The sequence below is a fragment of the Cervus elaphus genome, chromosome 22 (assembly GCF_910594005.1).
Source record: "Cervus elaphus chromosome 22, mCerEla1.1, whole genome shotgun sequence".
NCBI lineage: Eukaryota > Metazoa > Chordata > Mammalia > Artiodactyla > Cervidae > Cervus > Cervus elaphus.
In genome coordinates, this window is record NC_057836.1 from 43,597,276 (window position 1) to 43,620,528 (window position 23,253).

The following is a 23,253-nucleotide window of genomic DNA, read 5'->3' on the forward strand; positions in this document are numbered from 1 at the left end:
AAGCGCACCTCGTCCAGTGCGCCGGCGCCGCTCCAGTCTCCCGCGCTCGCGATCGGCCCCCTTCGTGGGCGAACCCACTTCCAGGAGGGCAGGAGGATACGGCGAGTCCCCATTCCTCCCGAAGATGGGCCTGGCCAGCCTCTGACCAATCAGAAAGCTTGTTTTATCACCGCTTCTGGATATACGAGGTTGGAGCTGCTTTTCCCTGAACTTTCAAGCCGTGCGGGGGCGGGAGGGGAAAATGATTGACATCTTCTGCAACTATTAGTCAAGCGCGATAAACTTGAAGAGCAGTCATGATAACGAATTATCTGACGAGAAAAGGCTGTTAGCCCTTCCCCCTTCTCTCACTGGTCTCCGTGAGCCCTAGGGGGTGGGAGTTTTTGATGTCAGCCAATCGATGGCCAGCGAGAAGGAGGGGGACAATGAAGAGGCGGGGCAGGCGGGCGGTGGTTGCCCCGCGATCACAGCCACAGTGGGACTGGGGGCGGGGGGCCGGAGGGTTTCTGGGTCACTGTTCCCGAACCGCACTGCCGGCGGCTGGATTGGGTTCAGGAGCCGCATCGCCTCCCTGGCACCTTCCCGGCTGCCTTCTGAAGACTTTTACCCCTTCCGGCGCTCCTCCGCGCCCCACTGCGACCCTAGCGCCAGATACCGCCCCTCCGGCTGCCCGAAGGGTCCAGGCCCCATTGTCCCGGTCCTCACCGCGGCCACTGGCCCCTTGAGCGCCAGTTCTCCCTACTCCCCTTCCCAGGCAGGGCCACCAACGCCTCCAGCAGCCGCTCTTCTCTTGTCTGCTCCGTGGAGGTGGTTGGTTACCATGGTGAAGCTGGCAGCCAAATGCATCCTGGCAGGTGAGTCTGAAAACTTGCGGGCGAATACAGTGTCCGGAGTTCAGAGACTTCATAAATTGTTGAGAGCTTTTGTTCACGTAAATTGTCTACCCTCTTTCCCTTTCTGTCTCCCAAAGGCGAGTTAATGCAATTACTGATATAGTAAATTCCATTAGGCATGGGATAATTATCTTCCAGAGCACACTTGTAGCTGCAGCTGGTTTCCTTCCCTCCCTGTTATACTCTGAGACCACCATCACCAATTGGAGCTGTACTCGAGGAGCAGACTGGTTTTTAAAAAATAAGGCTAAGCACACCATAAATGCTTCAACTAAACCATGTGCTGTACTCCAAAGTTAGCATCAGTGACTTAGGTGGTCTTTACTTATGGGATTTTTTTCCTTGACCCCATTCTTCTGAAAACAGGGATAGGAGACAGTAATGTCCAGTTGGCCAGAGTTTGCAAAAATACCATGTATGTTGTCTTTAAGACCCAAAGTTATGGTTGCTGCCCCATAATCTTGAGGACATAAATGATGAATCCCCCAAAAGTGGGAATCTGTTTTGCTGTTTGATACATCCCAAGCACCCAGAACATACATCTGGAACATAGGAAGTACTCAATAAACATTTGTAGAATGAATGCATATGTGGCATGCACATTTGTGGTGTTACTGCTCATTTAGAAATGAGAAGTAACATTTGCCTGGATTATGGACCTGGGACCTCAGAGCACAGATGTACTTTCCTGAGTCCTTGCTGCATTGCCAGGCACATGTATTTCATTTAACCCTTTCACAGTAGGTAGCACCCTGGGGTAGGGCTTCCCTGGTAGCTCAGCTGGTGAAGAATCTGCCTGCAATGCAGGAGACCCTGGTTCAATTCCTGGGTTGGGAAGTCCCCCTGGAGAAGGGATAGGCTACCCACTCCAGTATTCTTGGACTTCCCTGGTGACTCAGATGGTAAAGAATCCGCCTGCAATGTGGGAGACCTGGGTTCGATCCCTGGGTCAGGAAGATCCGCTGGAGAAGGGAATAGCAACCCACTCCAGTATTCTTGCCTGGAGAATTGCCATGGGCAGAGGAGCCTAGCGGGCTACAGTGCATGGGGTCGCAAAGAGTCGGACACAACTGAGCAACTTAGCACCGCACCGCACAGCATGGTGCCCTGGGTCGGATGCTGAGTTGTTCTGACCTCACTGAGGACTGAGATGAAGTCTCTGGCCCAAGGTCACCCCCTAGTGAAGGAAGGTCCTAGCCGGGATTCCCACCCCCCAGATCTGCTCACCTACGTGATTCTTAACTTGTGTTACTGTTGAAACCTGTGACCTTTCCAGGTGTTTCTGACCAATTCAGGAAAGAAGCAGTAAGAGGAAAAGGAGATTCTTTTTTTTTTAAATCTTCTCTTTCAGACTGAAAGGGGTGGTATTTGTAATGACTTTTCCAGTTTGGAAGTAAAAGGGTCACACAGAAAGATGACTGATCGAAGCCACTCAGATCATGCTGGAGCAAAAGAAATGAATGGTCTTCAAAAGCAGTGTCTAGTTTCCAGAGCACCAGCGGGGGCAGTATTGTGCCACAAAAATAATTCCACAGATTGGCTGTGTCTCTTGGACAAAGCACTTCTCTGAGCCTCAGTCTCCTCATGGATAAAGTGGAGACGTTTTTCTCTGAAGTTAGATTTTTTTTAATGGGCTTCTCTCTCTGACTGTTCTTTCTCCTATTTTTTTTAAATCAACTTCCATCACGAAGCTAACTTACTGAGCATCATTTTTGTGCCTGCGCTGTGCTGTACCCTCAGCATGGGTCATCTCAACAGCTCTGTGGGGTCAGGATTATCGTCATTCTCCTCTACAGATGGGGCCTCTCTGAGGCCCAGAGAGGTTGGGGCATTTGCCCGGGGTCACACAGCTGGATTTGGCTGAGCTGGTATCTAGACCCAGGTGATCTGATTTCCGGGGCTTGTTGTTAGCCCCACAGGCTACCGTCTCAGGCCTTGATTCTAGACTCCTTGTCCTTTATACTCACACCCTCAGATACTAGTTTCACCTGGTTTCGTCCATGGCCTTACAAGTCATTCCTGAACTCCAACCTAGCCCTCAATCTGTAGCCTCCTTTTGAGGCCTTAAGGAAATCTATCTCATCTTGGAAGTTTCCAGGGACCAAGAGACCTCAGTGCAGTGGATCATGATGCCCAGCCCATCTCCACCACCCACCAAATTCTCGTTCTCCACTTCACCCACCCCCCCCACACACACCTCCTCCCGCACTGACCAGCTGTTTACATGGGGTCAAGCTGCCTCTGTTCCCTCACATAACTAGCTACCAAAGGTCCTGATAACTCAGTTCAAGTGCTCGTTCAGTCCTCATATTTACTGAGCACCTATTATGTGTAAGTCACCACACAAGGTGCACTGGGAATCCCAGGATGAACCCAGCCCACTCCCTCACTGAAGGAAGCCCTGGATTGCACACAAACGCTTACAACGCAGCAAACTCAAATCGAACACCCTTTGTGTGCTAGCTCCCAGAGGAATACCTCAAGGTGCGGCTGCTAATTGTCCTGGTTCAGACGAAGAGAGAAAACAACCCTTAACATTTATCTGTATTTTATGTGCTTCCAGATCACTTAAATATTACTTAATATATGTCAGGCACTGTACATGTTAACTCCTTAAATCCTCATAACGATTCTCTGAGATGGATATTGTTATTCCCCATTTTGGAGATGTAGCAACTGAGGCCCAGAGAGATTACCAAACCAAGGTCACACAGCTCATAAGCCTTGGGGCTGGAATCTGTGCCCTGAATACCATGTACTTCGTGCCTCTTGACAGACATGGGGGTGATAATCGTGCCTCCCTGGAAGGTTGCTCTGACGAGTCTCACGCCACCAGCAGTGAGCCATAGTAGCCAGGCAGGTAAAGACAGAGGAGCGAGAGATGACCTTCAGAGGCTGGTCATCAGAAGGACATTCTTTTAGCGTTGCCTGGCAGAGAATTGAGCAGGATTAAGATTTGTATTAGGGAGACCTGGAAGGAGGTTTTCTTCAAGGAATTTTCAGGGAGCAAGAGAATAGGAGGGTAGAGCCCAGATCTTGTGTAAGGGATAGTCGGAGACAGGGTTGGAAGGTGGAGAAGGGTACACAGTGGAAAGCCTCCTTGGACAGGCTCTGTGAGCACATCACACATAAAACAGCACCACTGTTTTATGAAGGTCTGTCTGTCGATGCTGAGCTCAGGGTGAAAGAACAACAGCAAGAAAAAACAAAAATGAAATAGGGCCAACTGGGAAGTTTTTGCAGTCCAGACCTAGTCAAGAAAACAGAAGATACATTAGGCATTTCAGCAGAGAGGTTTTAATGTATGAAATTGGTTCACCGGGTGTCAGAGAACTAAAAAACCCAGGAGACAACATTGTCGTGACACTGAAGGAGTAGGTAGAGATCAGGGTTGTCAGAAGCTTGAAGAAGAACCTCCCCCACCCTCGAGCTAGGATCCAGATTTCCAGGGAGGGGACACTGCCCAGCCGGAGTGGTACCCAGTGTGTGATGGCAGCCCTTGCCACAGATCACTAAGACCCATTGCCCACTAGCCGGGAGCTCAGGCCCAGTGTTTAGGGCGAGACACCACTAAACCAATTCCAGACCATCCCGAGGCGCTGTGTCTTAAGATCACTTCTGTTACTGAGTGCTACATGAGGTAGGGTCCAGGCAAAAAGCTGAAACTACGCTCAGTATCTAGATAGTGAGGATTTAGCATGGGATGTTCACTAAACATGTGCTGGAGGGCTGGGAAGACAAATGGGAACAGTGAGGCGGCACAGAGAGGAACTGCAGGAAGGAGCCTCACCCCAGGGCTGCAGGAACAGAGGGAAGATGGCTGGGTATCAGAACCCCGAAGCTCAGAAGGGCCCTCGGAATTGAGCTGCAGATCTCTGAGAAGGGGACCCTACCCACCAATGCTAGTGTCTCTGACGGGGTGTACTCAGGCTGGCCCAAAAGTGCAGAACCACAAACAACACAATTGGAGGCAGCAGCCGACCTCTGCTGCTGGGGTGAAGGCCATCGCTAGGAGACTGCTAAGAGAAACTGCAAGCAACGGAGAAGGAGCAAGTCCCTCTTCCTCCCCCCCACCAGCCTTCCACATTGGAAGAGTTCTTGAACTCACACTTGGCGGAGCCTGACAGGAAGCCCCTGGGAGATGGAGAAATGTGTGTGCGGAGCCCCAGCCCCAGCATCACAAGGCAGAGCACGGACGGGTGAGTTTGGGGCTGAGACAGGAGACCCAGTTGACGTTCAAGGTAACTTAGGGCAGTGTCAGCCCTGACAACAAAGGAAATTCGGGCTGGAGACCCAGTGAAGGATGTAAGGAATAAAGAGACGGCCGCCTGGGCGTGGGAGGAAGGAGGTGGAGACTTCAGAGGTGACTGTGGGTGAAGTCTGGGGACAGTGAGAGTGAATGGTGACCAGAACAAGTGAGACAGGTGGGCAGGACTGCTCTGGCCCCAGCGTGGCTGTGGACACACTTGAGATTGGGTGAAGGCCCTGCATTACAGTGGAGACACCCACAGGTTGTTGGAAATGCAGAGCTTGGGAGATGGATTGTGGCACGTGAGGTGACAGCAAAGGTAGCAAGAATAAGTGGGACAGAGTGGATGGGGGCTAAGGATGGATGCACAAGAAGGTCCACATGGCGGAGAGGGGGAGGAGCAGTGGGAGGACCAAGCCAGTGCAAGGTCACCAAGGCCAGAGGGCCGCGGAAGGAGGGGGTGTTCCTTCAAGCTGACATCTTTCAGAGATGTTGAAGAGCATGAGGACTTGGGGAAAACCACTGAACTTGGCAATTATGAGGTCACAGGTGACCTTGCAGATGGCACCCTCTCCATCAAGCAGTGCACCCGTTGTCCCCTGTCCCCGCCATGACCCCTGGGCTCAGCCTCTTCCAGGGAAGTCCTCCCTGCTGACGAAAGCCCTCATCAACTTCTCTCCTCCCCGCGCCCTCAGACACCTTGGTTCTCAGCTTGCACTATTTGAATTTGCACTTGTCATCTTGTTGCTCTGCAAACGTGTTTATTGGCTGGCTCCCCTTCCTGCGCATGCTCAGATCCTTCCTTAGCCGACAACGGAGGTTTTCCAGAAGTATGGGGAACTCTGACTGACAGTCAGAAGCAAGATATATGAAATTAACCAGAACAAATCTGTGGGGAATTTCACAAGCGGGAGGAGCCAATTTCCAACTGGATGCAGAAGCAAAATTGAAGTCAGGAGGGTGGATACAGTCATCCCCTGAGAGGCTGCAGGGATGAGGACCCGCAGGGGCAGTTTAGAAATGGGCCAGAAGAGTCCCTGAGCTCTAGAAGAGGGGTGGACTGGCGGAAAGAGTGTGCTACTGGAATCCTAGGCAGATTACTTAGCTCTCTGAGTTTCAGTATGTTCATCTGTCAAGTAAGGGGCCTGGGAAGGAGTGAATGAGACTGTATGAATGGGTCCATAATGGAGGCTCAACCCTTGTTGGTTCCCTTCAAAGAAGTGGTAGCAGATAGAAAAGCAAGACCTGACTAGCTCATTCAGACCCAGAGAAGTCAACGTGAAATGAAGTGTCACGAGTAGTCAAGTAACTGTCTCACATGAGGTGACAAAAGTCAAAACTGAAACGTTAACAGAGCAGCAGGCTATCAAGGAGTCAAGTAAAAGGAGCGCTGAGCCACCCATGATGTGGGTTAAGGTGAGGAGATGACATCAAAGGATGCAACTAAGAAGGATGGCGATTTTGCTGAGGGATCAGAGGGGTGAGAAAGCAGGAGACAGGTGTTCCGCCAAGGTGCTGGGTGATGGAGGGAGAGTCAGTGTGAAGCTCAAGGTGGAAAAGATCTTGCAAATGAAAACAGCGTGGTATCAAAGGAGGCCACACAGAGCCGCCGGTGGGAATGTTGGGAGGGCGCAGGGGAATGAAGGATGAGCCCTGAGAGTCTCCAGCACCCCTGGGGGCCCGGGAGGAACTCCAGAACAAATTGCCCCTGCTGCCTTGTGAAAGGTCCAGGTCTCAGACTTGAAAATGTGACATGAACTTTTAGTTTGGAGGTACCAATTTATGGGGCTGTCCACTGACAAAAGAAGCTGAGGAGATGGACCCAGAAGGTATAAGACAGACTTAGAGGAACCAGTGGCTGTTGCCAGTAGACTTGGAGGAGAGGCCCTGGGAAGATGGGTCCACAGTGGTTGCAAATGGGTACCAGGAGGTGGAGGTGGAAAATGTCCTTTGGAAATGGGTTTCAGGTGGCACATGTAGTCCCTGACTCTTTGTTTGTCATAAATATGGTCCCACCTAACTGTCACCCCCTCTGCCCCCCGGTAATTATCCAGGATTCTAAGGATGAGTGCTCTAAGCTCAAAGTGGTTCAGTTAGTCACCTGAACCCATAAGTCTGTGCCTGGTCATACGTCCTTGCCTTCAAGTGTGTTAAGTCACTTCAGTTGTGTCCAACTCTTTGTGACCCTTTGGACTGTAGCCCACCAGGCTCCTCTGTCCATGGGATTCTCCAGGCAAGAAAACTGGAGAGGGTCGCCATGCCCTCCTCCAGGGAATCTTCCTGACCCAGGGATTGAACCCATGTCTCTTATATCTCCTGCATTGGCAGGTGGGTTCTTTACCACTAGCGCCACCTGAGAAGCTTTTTACCTTCAAGACTTCAAAGTAAGTTCAAGTTTGTAAGGAACAGGTTTTCCCCATCAGGTGTGTTTCATTGAAAGAGTCGGTTCTGTTTCCAGTGCTCAGAAGCCCTCTTTCCACTCTGTTACCTTCTGGGTCAGTTTTTGTAGATGAAAGGATTAGTCCGGAAGAAATGAGGCTGGCTTGGAAAATGGGTCTCATGGACCCATTGCCCTGCCAGCAACCCCAGGGCAATTTCCCATGAGAATCAGGCACGTTTTCTCTGAGAACTCATTGAAGTTTTTCAGTTTCTAGACTGTTTCTGGAGTGGGAGAAACAGATTGAGTCAGATTAGCGTGAAAGCAGTGTTTTTCTTCTACTCTTACCTCACAGGAGACCCCACCGTGGGCAAGACCGCCCTGGTGCAGCTCTTCCGCAGCAACGGGGCCCATTTCCAGAAGAACTACACCCTGGTGAGATGTGGATGTCGTAGGCCTGGCAGAGGCCGAAAGAGAAGTGATCAGATAACCCTAAGGGAGTGACTTTCCCATTGTCCTTAAGAGGCCCTCAGAGACCTGACGAATGGCCGCAAGCCACAGGGTGCGGAGCCGTATGGAGCAGACTTGCCTGTGGTCAGCTGGTCACCACAAAGAGCCCGCTCGTGGGCTGGGGGTTGGACGAGACTAGGTCCTCTGACTTCTGCACAAGAAGTGAGCCCAGAACAGACACCGGAGCCGGGGACACGCCTCCCAGGGTGGGATGCTTTTCCTGACAACACACCCCTGGGGGCCCCCTGACGTATGTCTTCTTCCTTTTCCTCCACAGACGACAGGGGTGGATCTGGTGGTGAAGACAGTGCCAGTCCCTGACACGGGGGACAGTGTGGTGAGTGGTCCCCTTGCTCCCCCGAGGGAGCTCGGTGCTGCCCCAGCTCTGCCTGAGGACTCCATGGCCACTGTCCTCCTCCCCGGGAGACAGGCAGCACTGTCCCTGGGGAACAGCGATTTCCTAGCTCTCGCCTTCTGGGGGAAAGACTTCAGTCGAGAGACATAGGGCAGCTATTATTTCTTTAGTCGGATGTAGTTGGTGAAGTTGTGTTAGTTTCAGGTATACAACAAAGTGAATCAGATGTATCTGTGGATATATATATATATATATCTGTCACTAGTTGCTCAGTTGTGTCCAAGTCTTTGCGACCCCATGGACTGTAGCCCTCCAGGCCCCTCTGTCCTTGGAATTTTTCAGGCAAGAATACTGGAGTGGATTGCCATGCCCTTCTCCAAGGGATCTTCCTAACCCAGGGATCAAACCCACATCTCCTGCATTGCAGGCAGATTCTTTACCATCTGAGCCACCAGGGAAGCCCCCGTGTGTGTGTGTGTATGTTATATATACACTTTCAGATTATTTTCCCAATGGGCCATTACAGACTATTGAGTAGAGTTCTCTGTGCTATACAGTAGGTCCTTATTAGTTATCTATTTTATATATAGTGGTGTATATGTGTCAATTCCAATCTTCCAATTTATCTGTATCCCTGTTTGCCTCCTGGTAGCCATAAGTTTGTTTTCTATGTCTGTAACTTGATTTCTGTTTTGAGGATAAGTTCATTTGTACCCATTTTTTATATTCCACATTTAAGCAATATCATATGATATTTGTCTTTGGCATAGAACAGTTTTAAGTAGCAACAGTTTATTAAGCAAAACAAGAGTATCCTCTTGAGAAAGAACAGGTTGTTTGGAAATCAGAAGCAGCCCCGCAGTGGGGTGTGGTTGGGGTCTTTAGAGTGGTGGTCCCTCGCTATGCCCTGCATCGTCTGACTGACAAGTTGATTGACAGCTTTAGGTTCTAGAATTTTTCTCCTTGTGCACAGGCGGCTTACCCATAAGCACCCAAGTGTAACCCACAGCAGGGGCCGGGGGGTGGGGGGGTGGGACAGGGGGCGGGCAGAAAGTGCAGGGCTAATTTATCACCAATACAGCGTAATGAACCTCTGGTTACTTTGAGTCACCATTTAGGTCTTGGTGTGCCTGTGCCAACCTGTGCTGGAGGTTTTATCTTGCTTGATTTTGATAAGGCTGGAAAGTTAGCAGAGGTCCTTGACTAGGAGAGGTGGTCAAGGACTAGGAGAGGAAGGGTCTCTGGGCATACTCTGATCACCAGTGTCCAGGGGGGTGCGAAGGAAAGAGGATCCTGTCCAGGATGGAGCAGGACCTGCTCACATCTGACTGGCTACCTAATAGTGCCAGGACTTGGTCTAGACTTGTCTGAGCATTTCGGAACAGAATGAGGGGAACATGGGAGGCCCTGTAGGGAAGGGACGAAGAAGAGGAGGTGAGGCCAACAATTGCCAAAAGAAAAGAAGGCTAGGAACTCAGGTGTACATATTTCAGCTGTGACATTGCCATGGTCAGGTTCCCTCCTGAAACAGTTACTTGTTGTTCAGTCACTCAGTCCTGTCTGACTCTTTGCAACCCCGTGGACTGCAGCATGCCAGGCTTCCCTGTCCTTCACTATCTCCCGGAGTTTGTTCAAACTCATGTCCATTGAGTTAACAACAACCGGGACCTAACTATACGACTGTCTCTACCACACCATAGTTTTGTAATGATTTGAAGAAAAGAATAAAGCGATATCCTGATTTTCAGTTAGCAAAAGTGAGGGGATATTTTGTAACAGTATTTGGTGACTTGGGCTGCCATATATTATGTTATTAATAAATAGATAGAAGTCTATATTCAATTAATAAAATCTATAGAGAAAAAGAAGAGGAAGTGAGGAAGACTGGACTCTGGACCTCACCCTCAGAACTTGCTGAGTACCAAGGTTCCTAACCCGCATCTCTCTGTGGAAAAGCTCAACCCTTGAAATTGAATTCCAAGCTGTCACGTTTGCCTGTGGGCGTCCCTCGTGGCTCAGTGGTAAAGAATCAGCCTGCCAATGCAGGAGATTCCTGGGTCAGAAAGATCCCCTGGAGAAGGAAATGGCAACCCCCTCCAGTATTCTTGCCTGGGGAATCCCGTGGACAGAGGAGCCTGGCGGGCTACAGTCCATGGGGTCACAGAAGAGTCAGACACGACTTAGCAACCAAACAATAGTGTTTGCATGTACTTTCCTGGAGAGAAGGTTTAAGAATTGCCAGATTGTCAAAGCAGTCCATGAGCAAAAAGCAATTTTAAGTACCCGGGATGCAGTGAGAAGGGATTAGATGAACACAGCCATCGCCAGTGTGCAAAGCAGAGGATGCTGCTGACCTTCAGACAGCGTGTGCTGGTCACCAGAGCCAGTGGGAGATTACAGGGCACTGGGGGAGACTTCCTGGAATAGAAGCGACAGGGAGGGGCTCTCACCTGGGCCAGCGAAGGTTGAGACATGGGCAGGAAGGGTCATCCTGAGCCCTCTGCCAGCATCAAGCCTCGGCTGTCCAGAACCCTGACAGACTGTCCTACTTTAAATGCCTTCCCCAGGCCTCCTCCGTGACCTCCTTTAAACAGGATCGTTTTTCAAGATTTGAAAATCAATTTGGTTAACAAAGTGCAGAATGACCTTTTGGAAACCAGAGCACTTGTCAGCCTGTTTAGCATTCTGTTCTGCCAGGTGGGGAGTCAGCTTGTTCCTGGTATTTTTGCACTCAGGGTTAGAAGAGGTGAGACGCCACCCAGAAGGGGCTGCTTGGGGTGGGAAGCAGTTGTACCTGAGTTCGTTCCTCTTCCCATCCTCGTCTGCCTGCCTAGGGCAAGAGATAAATGTATGTGCACGTGTGCACATCTGGATCACCCTGAGGGTGAGCGGGAGTCCTACCTGGGTGTGCAGCCTGGGGTTTTCTCAGCTTTCTGAGACCTGCCTTTCTGATTCCAGGAACTCTTCATTTTTGACTCGGCCGGCAAAGAGCTGTTTTCTGAAATGTTGGATAAACTGGCAAGTAGCATTCAGTCTTTTTTCTAACCTCCGCCTCCCTCCAAAGGTTTGCCCCTTAACAATGCCCACTGTACTCCAGTCTCCAGGAGGGGTGACCATGGCAGCATTCTTTAAGGACATTCCTCCCAGCCTTGGGGCTTGTGGCCCCTTGACAGGTAGGAGCAGCTTTTGCATGTGATTTGTGATTGCCCCTCCCCCCAGCTCTGGGCTAGCTGGGCTCCCAATGTGCCAGAGTAGTCCCCGACTCTGGTGACTCTCTTCTCTTAGGCAACCCCCTCCTAGGGATGTTTTTTTCAGTCCTCCTCCTGCACTAGTGGTAAAGAGCCTGCCTGCCAGTGCAGGAGACCTAAGAGACGCAGGTTTGATCCCTGGCTGGGGAAGATCCTCTGGAGGAGGGCACAGCAACCCACTATGGTGTTCTTGCCTGGAGAATCCCATGGACAGAGGAGCCTGGCAGGATACAGTCCATGGGGTCACAGAGTCAGACACGACTGAAGCAGCTTAGCACGCATGCCACTTCCTAGGTCTGGAGCAAAGATTTCCTTCCCCACTAGGGGGTGCCCTCGAGGTCCCAGAGTGTGGCTCACCCAGTTCAGTTCAGTTCAGTCACTCAGTCGTGTCGGACTCTGCAACCCCATGGACTGCAGCACGCCAGGCCTCCCTGTCCATCACCAACTCCCAGAGTTTACTCAAACTCATGTCCATTGAGTCGGTGATGCCATCCAGCCATCTCATCCTCTGTCGTCCTCTTCTCCTCCCACCTTCAATCTTTCCCAGCATCAGGGTCTTTTCCAATGAGTCAGTTCTTCGCATCAGGTGGCCAAAGTATTGGGAGTTTCAGCTTCAGCATCAGTCCTTCCAATGAATATTCAGGAATGATTTCTTTTAGGATTGACTGGTTGGATCTCCTTGCAGTCCAAGGGACTCTCAACAGTCTTCTCCAACACCACAGTTCAAAAGCATCAATTCTTCAGCACTCAGCTTTCTTTGTAGTCCAACTCTCACATCCACACACAACCACTGGAAAAATCATAGCTTTGACTAGACAGAACTTTGTTGGCAAAGTAATGTCTCTGCTTTTTAAGCGTCTTTTAATTTCATGGCTGTGGTCACCATCTGCAGTGATTTTAGAGTCCAAAAAAAATAAAGTCTGTAACTGTTTCCATTGTTTCCCTATTTGCCATGAAGTGATGGGAACAGATGCCATGATCTTCATTTTCTGAGTGTTGAGTCTTAAGCCAACTTTTTTTCCCTCTCCTGTTTCACTTTCATTAAGAGGCTCTTTAGTTTTTCTTCACTTTCTGCCATAAGGGTGGTGTCATCTGTGTATCTGAGGTTATTGATATTTCTCCTGACAATCTTGATTCCAGCTTGTGCTTCTTCCAGACCAGCGTTTTTCATGATGTACTCTGCATAGAAGTTAAATAAGCAGGGTGACAATATACAGCCTTGACGTACTCCTTTCCCTATTTGGAACCAGTCTGTTGTTCCATGTCCAGTTCTAACTGTTGCATCCTGACCTTCATACAGATTTCTCAGGAGGCAGGTCAGGTGGTCTGCTATTCCCATCTCTTTAAGGATTTTCCACAGTTTGTTGTGATCCACACAGTCAAAGGCTTTGGCATAGTCAATAAAGCAGAAGTAGATGTTTTTCTGGAACTCTCTTCCTTTTTATTGATCCAGTGGATGTTGGCAATTTGATCTCTGGTTCCTCTGCCTTTTCTAAATCCAGCTTGAACATCTGGAAGTTCATGGTTCATCAACTGTTGAAGCCTGGCTTGGAGAATTTTGAGCATTACTTGACTAGCATGTGAGATGAGTGCAATTGTGCGGTAGTTTGAGCATTCTTTGGCATTGCCTTTCTTTGGGACTGGAATGAAAACTGACCTTTTCCAATCCTGTGGCCACTGCTGAGTTTTCCAAATTTGCTGGCATATTGAGTGCAGCACTTTCACAGCATCATCTTTTAGGATTTGAAATAGCTCAACTGGAACTCCATCACCTCCACTAGCTTTGTTCATAGTGATGCTTCCTAAGGCCCACTTGACTTTGCATTCCAGGATGTCTGGCTCTAGGTTGGTGATCACACCATCGTGATTATCTAGTTTGTGAAGATCTTTTTTGTATGGTTCTTCTGTGTATTCTTGCCACCTCTTCTTAATATCTTCTGCTTCTGTTAGGTCCATACCATTTCTGTCCTTTATTGTGCCCATATTTGCAAGCCTGCCCCATCTAGGTTTGCTCTGGGACCCACCGCTGCTGCCCAGGCTCCTCCAGCCAGCCCAGCCTTTTCTTAGGATGCAGTTTGCTGTACCTTCCAAGGTAATCTGGGCCAGTGAGCTAATTAGAAAGTTCAAGATCTCCAGAGCCCCTGCCTTTCCAAGAACAGCTACATTTTAATAGAAATTGTTTGCTGCCCCCCTCCTTTTTTTTTCTTGTTTTGTCTGAAAGAAATAGATCTAGTGATGGTAATTTCACACAGGGCTGGCCTCCTGCATCAGTTCTTCCTGTTTTACCACGTGCCTACATAATGGCCGGGGCTGCCCAGCAAAGGGGATGATGTGTCTGGGGAAGTCAGGGCCGCCTGTTGCCCATTCTGGGTGTGCTCACTGAGGCCTGGAGGAAGAAGGTCTCTCCTGCATGTGCACAGAGGTGGTCAGTGTGGCTTCAGCTAGAGTTCTTGAGTTAGTCTGTGGAGTGAAGGTGTAAGGGCATCATCAATTTAGTCTAAGTTCCTCCCATCCTGGAGGCCTGCAGAGCCAATTCCAGGCTGACCTTCCAAGGACAGCTAAAAGGAAAAGGCTTCTGCCTCACACCCTGGGAGGTGATAACACCCTAGAAATAAACCAGGCTCTAATTGTGCAGAATGGGGGTCCCCAGAGACCAAGACTAGTATCAATGCAGCCCCACAGCCTGTGCCAGGCAGCAGGCTGGCCCAGGACTCTGCACAGCCCCTGAAGGTGCTGGCTCCTGAGAGCTTAGCCTTGGTTCTTAATTGGGACCATGAACCCTGTCCAGTGGCCGCTCTGGTTTGGATTAGGGCTGACACACTGCTGGAGAAGCAGAACGTACCCTTTGCATTTTAAAAAGCCGACCCTTATTAAGAAGATGTAAGCAAACCAGCTTCCAGTGACTAGCTAATGAAAAAGAAGGATGCGTTTTCAGGCCTGCAGAGCAGAAGAGCATATCAACTTGCATAAGAGTGGGCTCTCAATGAGAACAAGCAGCAGAATGAGTTCATGGAACCGGGGCAGACAAAGCGTTTCTGGGTAGAGAAAGGCATCAGCTCCACCCTGGTGTTTGAATCCCGTGTGACCTGGGCAAGTCAGTTACCCACTGTGAACTCAGTACCTTCAGCTACACGGTAGGGATCTTCAAACCAGCCCTGCAGACTTGGGAGGTTTCACAGTGACGCACAGAAAATGCCCAGCAGAGAGCCTGGCATGGACTCGCGCTCTCGCCATCATGGTCACTATGCCTAGGCCTTCCCATTCATTCCTGTGGGTGAATCATTTTCGTCCATGGGTGTGGCTCAGTTTTCTGACTCATCTTCCCTTTAGGATTTTTCATTTCCCTCCACCCACGTGTCCCTTCCCTTAGAAGGCCGCATCGCCTCCCCGCCTAGAAGTCACTTTCGCCGTCAGTGACATGTTCGCATCCTGTCTCCCTTGCCTAGTGGGAGAGTCCCAATGTCTTGTGTCTTGTCTACGACGTGACCAACGAGCAGTCCTTCACCAACTGCAGCAAGTGGCTGGAGAAGGCTCGGTCGCAGATTCCAGGAACCACCCTCCCAGGTAAGAGCTGTAGGCATCCAGGGTTTCCAGCAGCTCCTCTGTCCTTCGAGTTCAAGGGCACAGGTCACTGCAGAGGTATCTGTGGGTGCAAAAACAAGATGCTCTGGGCTTTGAGTGTGGCAACTGGGACTGTACCCTGGCTCTGCCCCTTCAGAGCCCTGGCAACCTCGGTGCGTCGCCATGCCTCTGAGTCTGTAAAATGGACCCGGTGATGCCCATCTGGCAGGGTTGTGGGGCAACTCAAAGATACTAAGGGGAAAGGTGTTGGGATATGAATGCGAGTTGTTTCTGGAAGGCTCACCCCAGGGAAACATCCCTCATTTTCTCCTGTATGTGGGCCACCAGGAAACATGCAAGGCCCGTTGTCACTTCTGAATGCTCTCCATCAGTTTATTTCTCATCCCTATGTGAGATCAACAAATTCTCCTCATTAGAGACCAGGGAAAGCGATCCCCAGAGCCAGGCTCAAAAATTAGCTGCAGTGGATACAGCTGGCAACAGAACTAAATTACCTCTGCATCCCTGACTCCGAGCCCAGCCCTCATATTAGTATTAATGACCATTTTGAAGGTTTGGTCCATGCGCTCAGAATGATCGCAAATGCTCACATCGGTTTGGTCCTCGCCTTCACGGCACTTGGAGCCTTAAAGAGACAAGGCAGGCAGGTACCTTCAACGTCTAGAAAAGGGGCTGAACAAAAACTGCAGGTGGAAGGGCCTGCCACCCACTCTGCTTTGACCCCTGGGGCCCAGCGCAGAGTCTGTTGGTGCTCACCACCTGGGGTCAGGCAGCCTCTCTCAGATGACGTTTCACACCCCTCAAAAGTAGGCTGCTTGCTGTTTTTTTCTCTCCAGCTGTCCTCCCAGACGGCCACGGTTATAATGCAATGCTCTGATTGTCTCTTTCGAGTAGGTGTGCTGGTGGGGAACAAGACAGACCTGGCTGGCAGGCGAGTGGTGGATGTGGCCCAGGCCCAGGCGTGGGCACTGGGCCAAGGCCTGGAATGTTTTGAAACATCTGTGGTAAGTACCGCCGCCTGCGCCATAGCCCAGTCTGCAGCAGGGCCTTGGCTGGAAGCTGTTTTTTCACGTGACCTTGCATGCATTGAGTTGTTACCCCACCATACGCGGAGCCTGATTTGGAGCTGATGTTACATCCTTCGCCTGAGATCTCATCTCAATATAGCAAGAGTCACTCGTGTGTTACAATGAAGCAGATCAGCCAGCCAGCCCTGGGAAAAGCTGGATCCCAGTTAGTAAGGAATACCAACGTGTGGTGTTCAGTCACAGTGCTGTTGGACGTCTGCAGGAGGCACGGTTATGGCGTTGTTGGCACATTATTTTATAGGCCCTTAGAATCAGTCCCCTGATCTAGGAGCTGGCCCACACTTCCCTCTTCCTGATGGGGTGACATGACTGGCCCAAGGTCATGTGCCTCATAAAGGCCTGGGCCAGGACTGGGACCCCCGACTTCTGGTTCCCCTCACTGCTCCCAGTCGCCACCTTGCTGCAGCCTCAGAGTGACTCCAGGCCACAGGAGCCCTCAGGAAGTGGGACAGAGTGGTTTGTTCCCAGCACTTTCAGTACATGATATCATGATTTTGGCGTGTTCACAGTGTCACGTGAAGCCCCTCCTGTGTGGGGAGTTGAGTTCCCAGCCTCCCTGCAGCCGGGATGCAGGCATGTGACCCAGGCTTCACCAGGTGGATGCACGCTTGTGCGATGATGGCAGGGAATCAAGTGAACACTGCCCCCCGCAGGAGCCACCCAGAAACATCCACTTCAGAGCCAGTAGGGGCCAGGGGCCAACCCCTTCCTGGGGCTGCTGGAGAGACTCGCCACGCCTGGCACAGCCTGAAACATCCCTGGTGGTCACTTGGACCTCACTCCCGGCCCTATGGCCTCTGGCCCTGATTCTTTGGTTCTCAAAGAGAGTCAGTGGGCTACTTAATAAATAGCCCTGAGGTCGTTTTCTGCTCAAACTCCACCTAAGTGACAGGCACTCTTGTTGCATCTACAAAACTCGACAGACGCTGCTGTTCAATTCCTATATTGAGGTGAACTGTTTTTTTTATTTAGCTACATCAGGTCTTAGTTGCGGCACATGGGGGTCTTTGTTGCATTGTCATGTAGGATCTTCCATTGTACATAGACTCTTCTAGTTGCGGCATGCAGGCTCAGTAGTTGCAGGGTGCAGGTTTAGTTGCCCCATGGCATATGGGATCTTAGATCCCCAACCAGGGGTCGAACCTGCATCCCCTGCATTGCAAGGTAGAGTCTTAGCCACTGGGTCACCATGGAAGTCCCTGGATGTGAACTTCTTAAACACCCCCAAAGCAGCATGCTTTCCTTAGGGAAAGTGTAGCAAGTAAAGCCGGGTGCTCTGTCCTCTGATGGTAAATAGCAGCCCTCTCTGTGGGCCCCGCGAGCGTTATTTAACCTGTTTGTGCCTCAGGTTCCTGACCTATTAAATAGGGATGAAAAAATATATTCCTCATTGAGTAATAAATATGAGAATTGAGTCAGATGGTGAATATAAAAACACTTAGCACAAAATCTGGGGCATAGTAAACGCTCTGTCAATGTTAGCTTTTTTTAAGTATAAATATTCCCCCCAGTAATCTCATTTATACTATTATCTAAATCATTGTATTCCTAGATTGTACAGAGGTGAATGTCAGTCTTGCCTCTGGTCCAATAATCACAAATGCTACATTAATGAAGTTCCAGTTAGTGAGCTTTTATTGTATAGAGGGTTGCCCATGTTGTACGCAGCACACCTTTGAGCAAAGCAGTAACTCTTCCACCCACAGCAAACAATATTTGATTTTCCCTCCTCCTCCATTCACATTCATGAAATTGCCTCCTCACCCCAATATCCCACGTTCTCTGGAATTCTTGATAGAACTCAGAAATTAACCTTCACTCCCAACTTTCATCACCAGAGGCCACTGGGCTGGACATTTAAACTCTGGTCAGGTGTTTGCCTCTACACGATTGAAATGGGCGGGTATAAATGATGTCTGGGGAGGCTGCATTTCAGCACTTGATATTAACTCTGCAGGCTAACTAGTCCCCCCTGAGCTGATGCCAACAGAAGCACCACCAGCAGCTCGGTTAAGAAAGCTGTAATTAAAAAGGAAATACAACCAAATGCCGTTTGAGACAGCGAAGCCCATCTCCTCCTCTCTTCTCACTAAGTGCAGCCACAGTTGTCTTACCTGGCCATTTGTTTTATTTTGTTTTGTTTTATTGGAGTGTATTTGCTTTAAAATGTTGTGTTAGTTACTGCTGTTTGATTTTCTTTTTTCTTTATAATTCCATCTTCACAACATACTCATTTTAAAACTGGAGGTTTTGTACCCTTTGACCACCTTCACCCCTTTCTCCTGCCTCCACCCTCACTGCCCTGGGCAACCACCAATCTGCTGTGTGTCTGAGTGTGTCTTTTCTTACATTCCACTTATGAGTGACAACATAGCAATATTTGTCTTTCTTGTCTGGCTTATCTCACTTAGCATAATACCCTCAGGATTCATCCACGTTGTCACAAATGGCAGAATGTCCTTTTTGTGGCTGAATAGTATTCCTCTGTGTGTGGACCACATTGCCTTTATCCACTCATCAGTGTACACTTAATGTGGTTTCTATGTCGTGACTGTTGTCATGGATGAAGAAATCTCTCCAAGATAGTGATTTCATTTCCTTGGTTACAGACGCAGAGGTGGGATTGCTGAATCATACGGCTACTCTATTTTTAATTTTTGAGGAACCTCCATCCTGTTTTCCACACTGGCTGCACCAGTTTTCATACCCACCAGCAGTGCACACGGCTTCCCATTTCTCCACATCATCACCAACACTTGTTATCTCTTGTCTTTTTGATGATGGCCATCTTCACGGGTGTGAGGTGACATAATATGGTTAACTTGCATTTCCCCGATGGTTAATAATGTTGAGTGCTTTTTCGTATACTTGTTGGTCCTTTGAATACCTTCTTTGGAAAAATATCTGTTATTGATCCTTTGCCCATTTTTTTCATCATAGTATTTATGTTTTTGCTATTGAGTTGTACAAATTCCTTATGTGTTTTGGATGTTAACCCTTTATTTGATGTGTGGCTTGCAAATATGTTCTTTCATTCTACAGGTTGCCTTTTCATTTTGCTGATGGTTTCCTTGGCTGTGCAAATGCTTGTTAGTTTGCTGTAGTCCCACTTACTGATTTGTGCCTTTGTTGCTTATGCTTTTGGTGTCATATTCATAAAATCATTGCCAAAGCCAGTGTCAAGGATCTCTTCCCCAATGTTTTCTTCTAGGAATTTTATGATTTCATGTCTTAAGTTCATGTCTTTAATTCACTTTTAGTTAATTTCTGTGAGTGGTGTCAGTTAGGGTTCTAGTTTCATCCTTTTGCATGTGAATATCTGGTTTTCCCAGCACTGTTTACTGAAGGGACTGTCTTTTCCCCTTTGAGTATTCTTGACTCCTCTGTCAAATATTAGATGACCATATCTCTATATGGTTATATCCAGGCTCTCAGTTCTGTTCCATTGCTCTTTGTATCTGTTTTTAATGTTAGTATCATATTGTTTTGATTACTGTAGCTTTGCAGTATGGTTTGAACAGGAACTATGATGCCTCCATCTTTGTTCTTTCTCAGGGTTGATTTGGCTATTTGGGGTCCTTTCTGGTTCCTCTTTGACTTCCTGACACCCCTCAATATTTGGCATTTTCACACCAAAAAAATTTAAAGCATTTCTTTAAGCAGAAGTTAAAAATTTGTAATGCATTGTTTACTGCTCAAAGAAGTTGGACAATACTAAATAAAAGCAAGTTCAAGAAAGATCCATAGGGGTGGCTTCTCTTGCAGAAAGAAGAGAGGAAGGGAACTGATGTTTGTTGAGCACCTTCTGTGTGCCAGGTGTTCTGCACGCATTGTCTGTTTAGGCTTCCTACAGTCCTACTGCTCTCTTTATCTCACTGGTGACAGACTCAGAAAGACTGTGAAGCTTTCCCTGGTCACCCAGTTAACAAGCAGTAGAACCAGAACTAGAACACAGCCCTGCCCAGCTCGATAACCTTCTAGAAGGGGCTCTGGCCTCCCACCGAGCCCACTTTGGGAGTCTCTAGGGGGAGAATTCTAGGTCAGATTAAGCACTAGTCTGACCCTGCTCTAAGGATTCTTCATGCAAAGCAGACCTACTCTACAGGTGTCCATAGATGTCCACGAGACTATGATTTGTCATCTAACAAAAGGACTCCTGTCATTGGCAAGCCCTCCTAGTGCATTTGGAAAATGGTTCCGTTTACATCTGCTACTTCAGGAGCACTCCATGTGTATAAAGAGGCTTGTCTCCATTGAATTCCCTACTTTTTATGTTGCGTTTTCCCTAAGATCTAGCTTTTAAGAGCTTTCAGGTTCATTTAGAAATCCTCAAGCGTGTGCTTTGCCGGCCTCATTCTCTTCCCATTCAACACTTAACTACACTTTCAACCGAGGTAATGTTTTGCTGTTTGACGTTGCCTAGGATGTTACACTCTGTACAACCCGAAGCCCCTTGCAGATACAACTGAGTTATTCCTCTTATGTCTTACTGGGGAGTGACAGCCTTCCGGTCCCTGGTAGTTGCGAACTTAGTACAGACACTTGTCTGGGCCGCTAGCTGTCCTCTCATTGCTCAGCCCCCTCTCCACACTGACACCTCTGGTTCTCCTGTTGGTGACTTGCCTCCTCTGCCTTGGGACTTGCCTTCCTGGAAAGTCCAGTAACTTTCTCTGCAGGATCTGGTTTCACATACTTGTTTCTGTCACCCTGTCTGGCAGAGTGGAAAGGCTGCTCTTCTCATACTTGGGGCCTCTGAATTCTAGGCTGGGCTCTGCCTAAGCCAGCTTGGTCACTGCATGCCTGGGACCCCAGACCACTGTCTAAAACAGAGGCACTGAGCTTGATGACCTCGTTACATCCTTTGGTTTGGAAATCCTTCCATTTTAGTGGGTCTATTTCATTGTCTCTTCTCAAGGCTGCACTTTTGCCAGCAGGCAAGGATTGTCTGAAAACAAGTACTTGTGCATTCATAGTTTGAGCTACTGTCTTAAAAGTAGTGGGTGCTTTCTTCTGCCAACTTATTTCTTTAAAAAAAATTTTTTAAATACCCATGGGCACGCACATAGAGAGTGACAAACGATAGCTAAGTGGAGAGAGTATCATTTTCTTTCCCCCAGAGCTTGTCATGCTCACCCTATAGGGCCAGTTCTTCCCACGGGATAGAGAAAATCTAGGGCAAGTTCTAGAACTTTAATCTCTCAGATAATAAAAAATCCTTTGGGCACCTTTAGTCACAAAATTATTCATTGTTTCAGTTATAAAAATGGCCAGTCCTGAGTGACTGTCAAAATTCTTGATTTAAAGTCAGCTCCACCCCGAGCCTGCTGTGGGAAGCAGGACTGGGCTCCTTCGTCTGTGTTTCTCCACCTGTGCTTCCCCTCCAGCCTGCTTTGCCGGACCTGTTCTGGCCCCTCTGGACTTGCCAGGTGTCTGAGATGCCCTCCCTACCCCCATAGGGGGCTTCTCACCTGCAGCTTCCGCCTCACAGGTGTCACCTGCTCAGCCTTCCTGCAACCTCGGTTCTGGGCCATCCATTGGTGTTGGAACCCATCACCCTCCTGGGGGCTGTCCCCGCGGGGTCCCTTTAGGACCGCTTCACACTGGGCCCCTGCAGGGCCCTCTGCTGGTCCAGGGAAGCAAGGCTGCAACCCCAGGAGGAGGTAGTGCAGGCCGTCTGTGTTCTTTCCTGTCCTGCTCAGCCATCCAAACAGCCAGCCCCACCCTCACCTCAGTGCTTCCCAAGCCTGGGTCCAGCGCCTTCCTAAGCCCCTGGGCTGTAGGCTTCTCTTGGGACCCTCCCACTGACCTCAGGGTGAGGGAGAAGAGAAGCGCCCACATCCATCCTGGGGGAATACCACAGCACACCCCGCCCCCGCCTCCATCCGGCCTGGTCCTCCCTCCAGAGTCCTCCCTCCAGAGCCTGCCGTCTGTTGTTTTGCTTTGACCTCTGGGACCTCAGGCAAAACTAAGCAAGAACGAGTCTCATTTTGATGTCCTGTCACACAGTGCAAGTGGCTAAAAGTACAGGCTCTGTGGGAACAGGTCTAGGTTCAGACCCAGCTCCATCACGGGCGAGAGTGTAGCTTTCGGCAACTGATGTTAATCTCTGCGTCTCAGTTGCCTTCTTGTAAAACGGACGGAGCGGTAGTAGCAACCCCGAGTGCTGGGAAGAAGAGGTTGATCGGAGGTCGGAGGACCCGACAGGAGGGAGGAATGGGGAATGCCAGCTGTCTGCGGCGATCCTAAAGCCAGCCCACCCTTCTTCACCTTGTCTCTCCAGAAGGAGGCGGAAAACTACGACGCCCCCTTCCACTACCTGGCCAGGCAGTTTCACCACCTGTATCGGGAGAAGCTGGAGGTTTTCCAGGCGCTGGTGTGACCGTTCCCCACCATGGAGCCCAGCCGTGGGCTCTGTTTCCTCAGAACATGGGAGAAGATGGAGCTGCCTGGCACTTCCGGTCTATCGTGACAGCTTTAAATAAAATGAGAAAATGGAGAAGCAGCAGCTCATTCTGTTCTTGGCCGGGGCAGCCCTGGAGCCATTTTACACTTTGGCCACTGCTCCCAGAGTAGCCCTGGAGCCTCCAGTGGTGGCAGCTGGCCCTTGGGACAGTGGGCATCCTGCCTTCCCCGGAGGACACCCCCCAACAAGAGCCCACCCACAATTTGCCACAGTCGAAATGCTCAGCTTGGAAGTTGCTGCCTGGCCAGCAGGCTGATGACCCTCTCCTCGTTCTAACAGACTCAGCTTTGCTGTCTGTCTGCTTGCTTTCCAGATGCCAGAGCTCCCTGGTGATGACTACTGTCCCTGGCAAAATAGTGCCCTCTGCCGGCCGCCCTGGGTGCCTCTCCTTGATAAAGACCCAGCCCCCTCCCAGCTGCCAGGAACCCTGAGCACCCAGGGAGCCAAGAACAGGCCACTTTCCTTTAATGACCCCGCCTCTCAGCGAG

General features: G+C 49.7%; 1 protein-coding gene across 6 annotated transcripts; it reads left to right on the forward strand.

The window, feature by feature from the left end:
* Window positions 1-422: 422 nt before the first annotated feature.
* On the forward strand, window positions 423-22,798 carry IFT27 (intraflagellar transport 27). 6 transcript variants are annotated; one of them, XM_043882043.1, is made up of 9 exons: window positions 716-854; window positions 4,971-5,092; window positions 7,875-7,954; window positions 8,307-8,366; window positions 11,343-11,402; window positions 11,482-11,557; window positions 15,079-15,196; window positions 16,109-16,218; window positions 22,583-22,798. In XM_043882043.1, the coding sequence occupies exons 2-8, from the start codon at window positions 5,035-5,037 to the stop codon at window positions 16,206-16,208; spliced, it is 552 nt and encodes a 183-aa protein (XP_043737978.1). In that variant the 5' UTR covers window positions 716-854; window positions 4,971-5,034; the 3' UTR covers window positions 16,209-16,218; window positions 22,583-22,798. The 6 variants fall into 6 exon arrangements, with proteins under 6 accessions (XP_043737981.1, XP_043737978.1, XP_043737980.1 ...); XM_043882045.1 differs by having other exon boundaries at window positions 22,586-22,798; XM_043882044.1 differs by lacking the exon at window positions 11,482-11,557 and having other exon boundaries at window positions 15,003-15,196.
* Window positions 22,799-23,253: the final 455 nt, after the last annotated feature.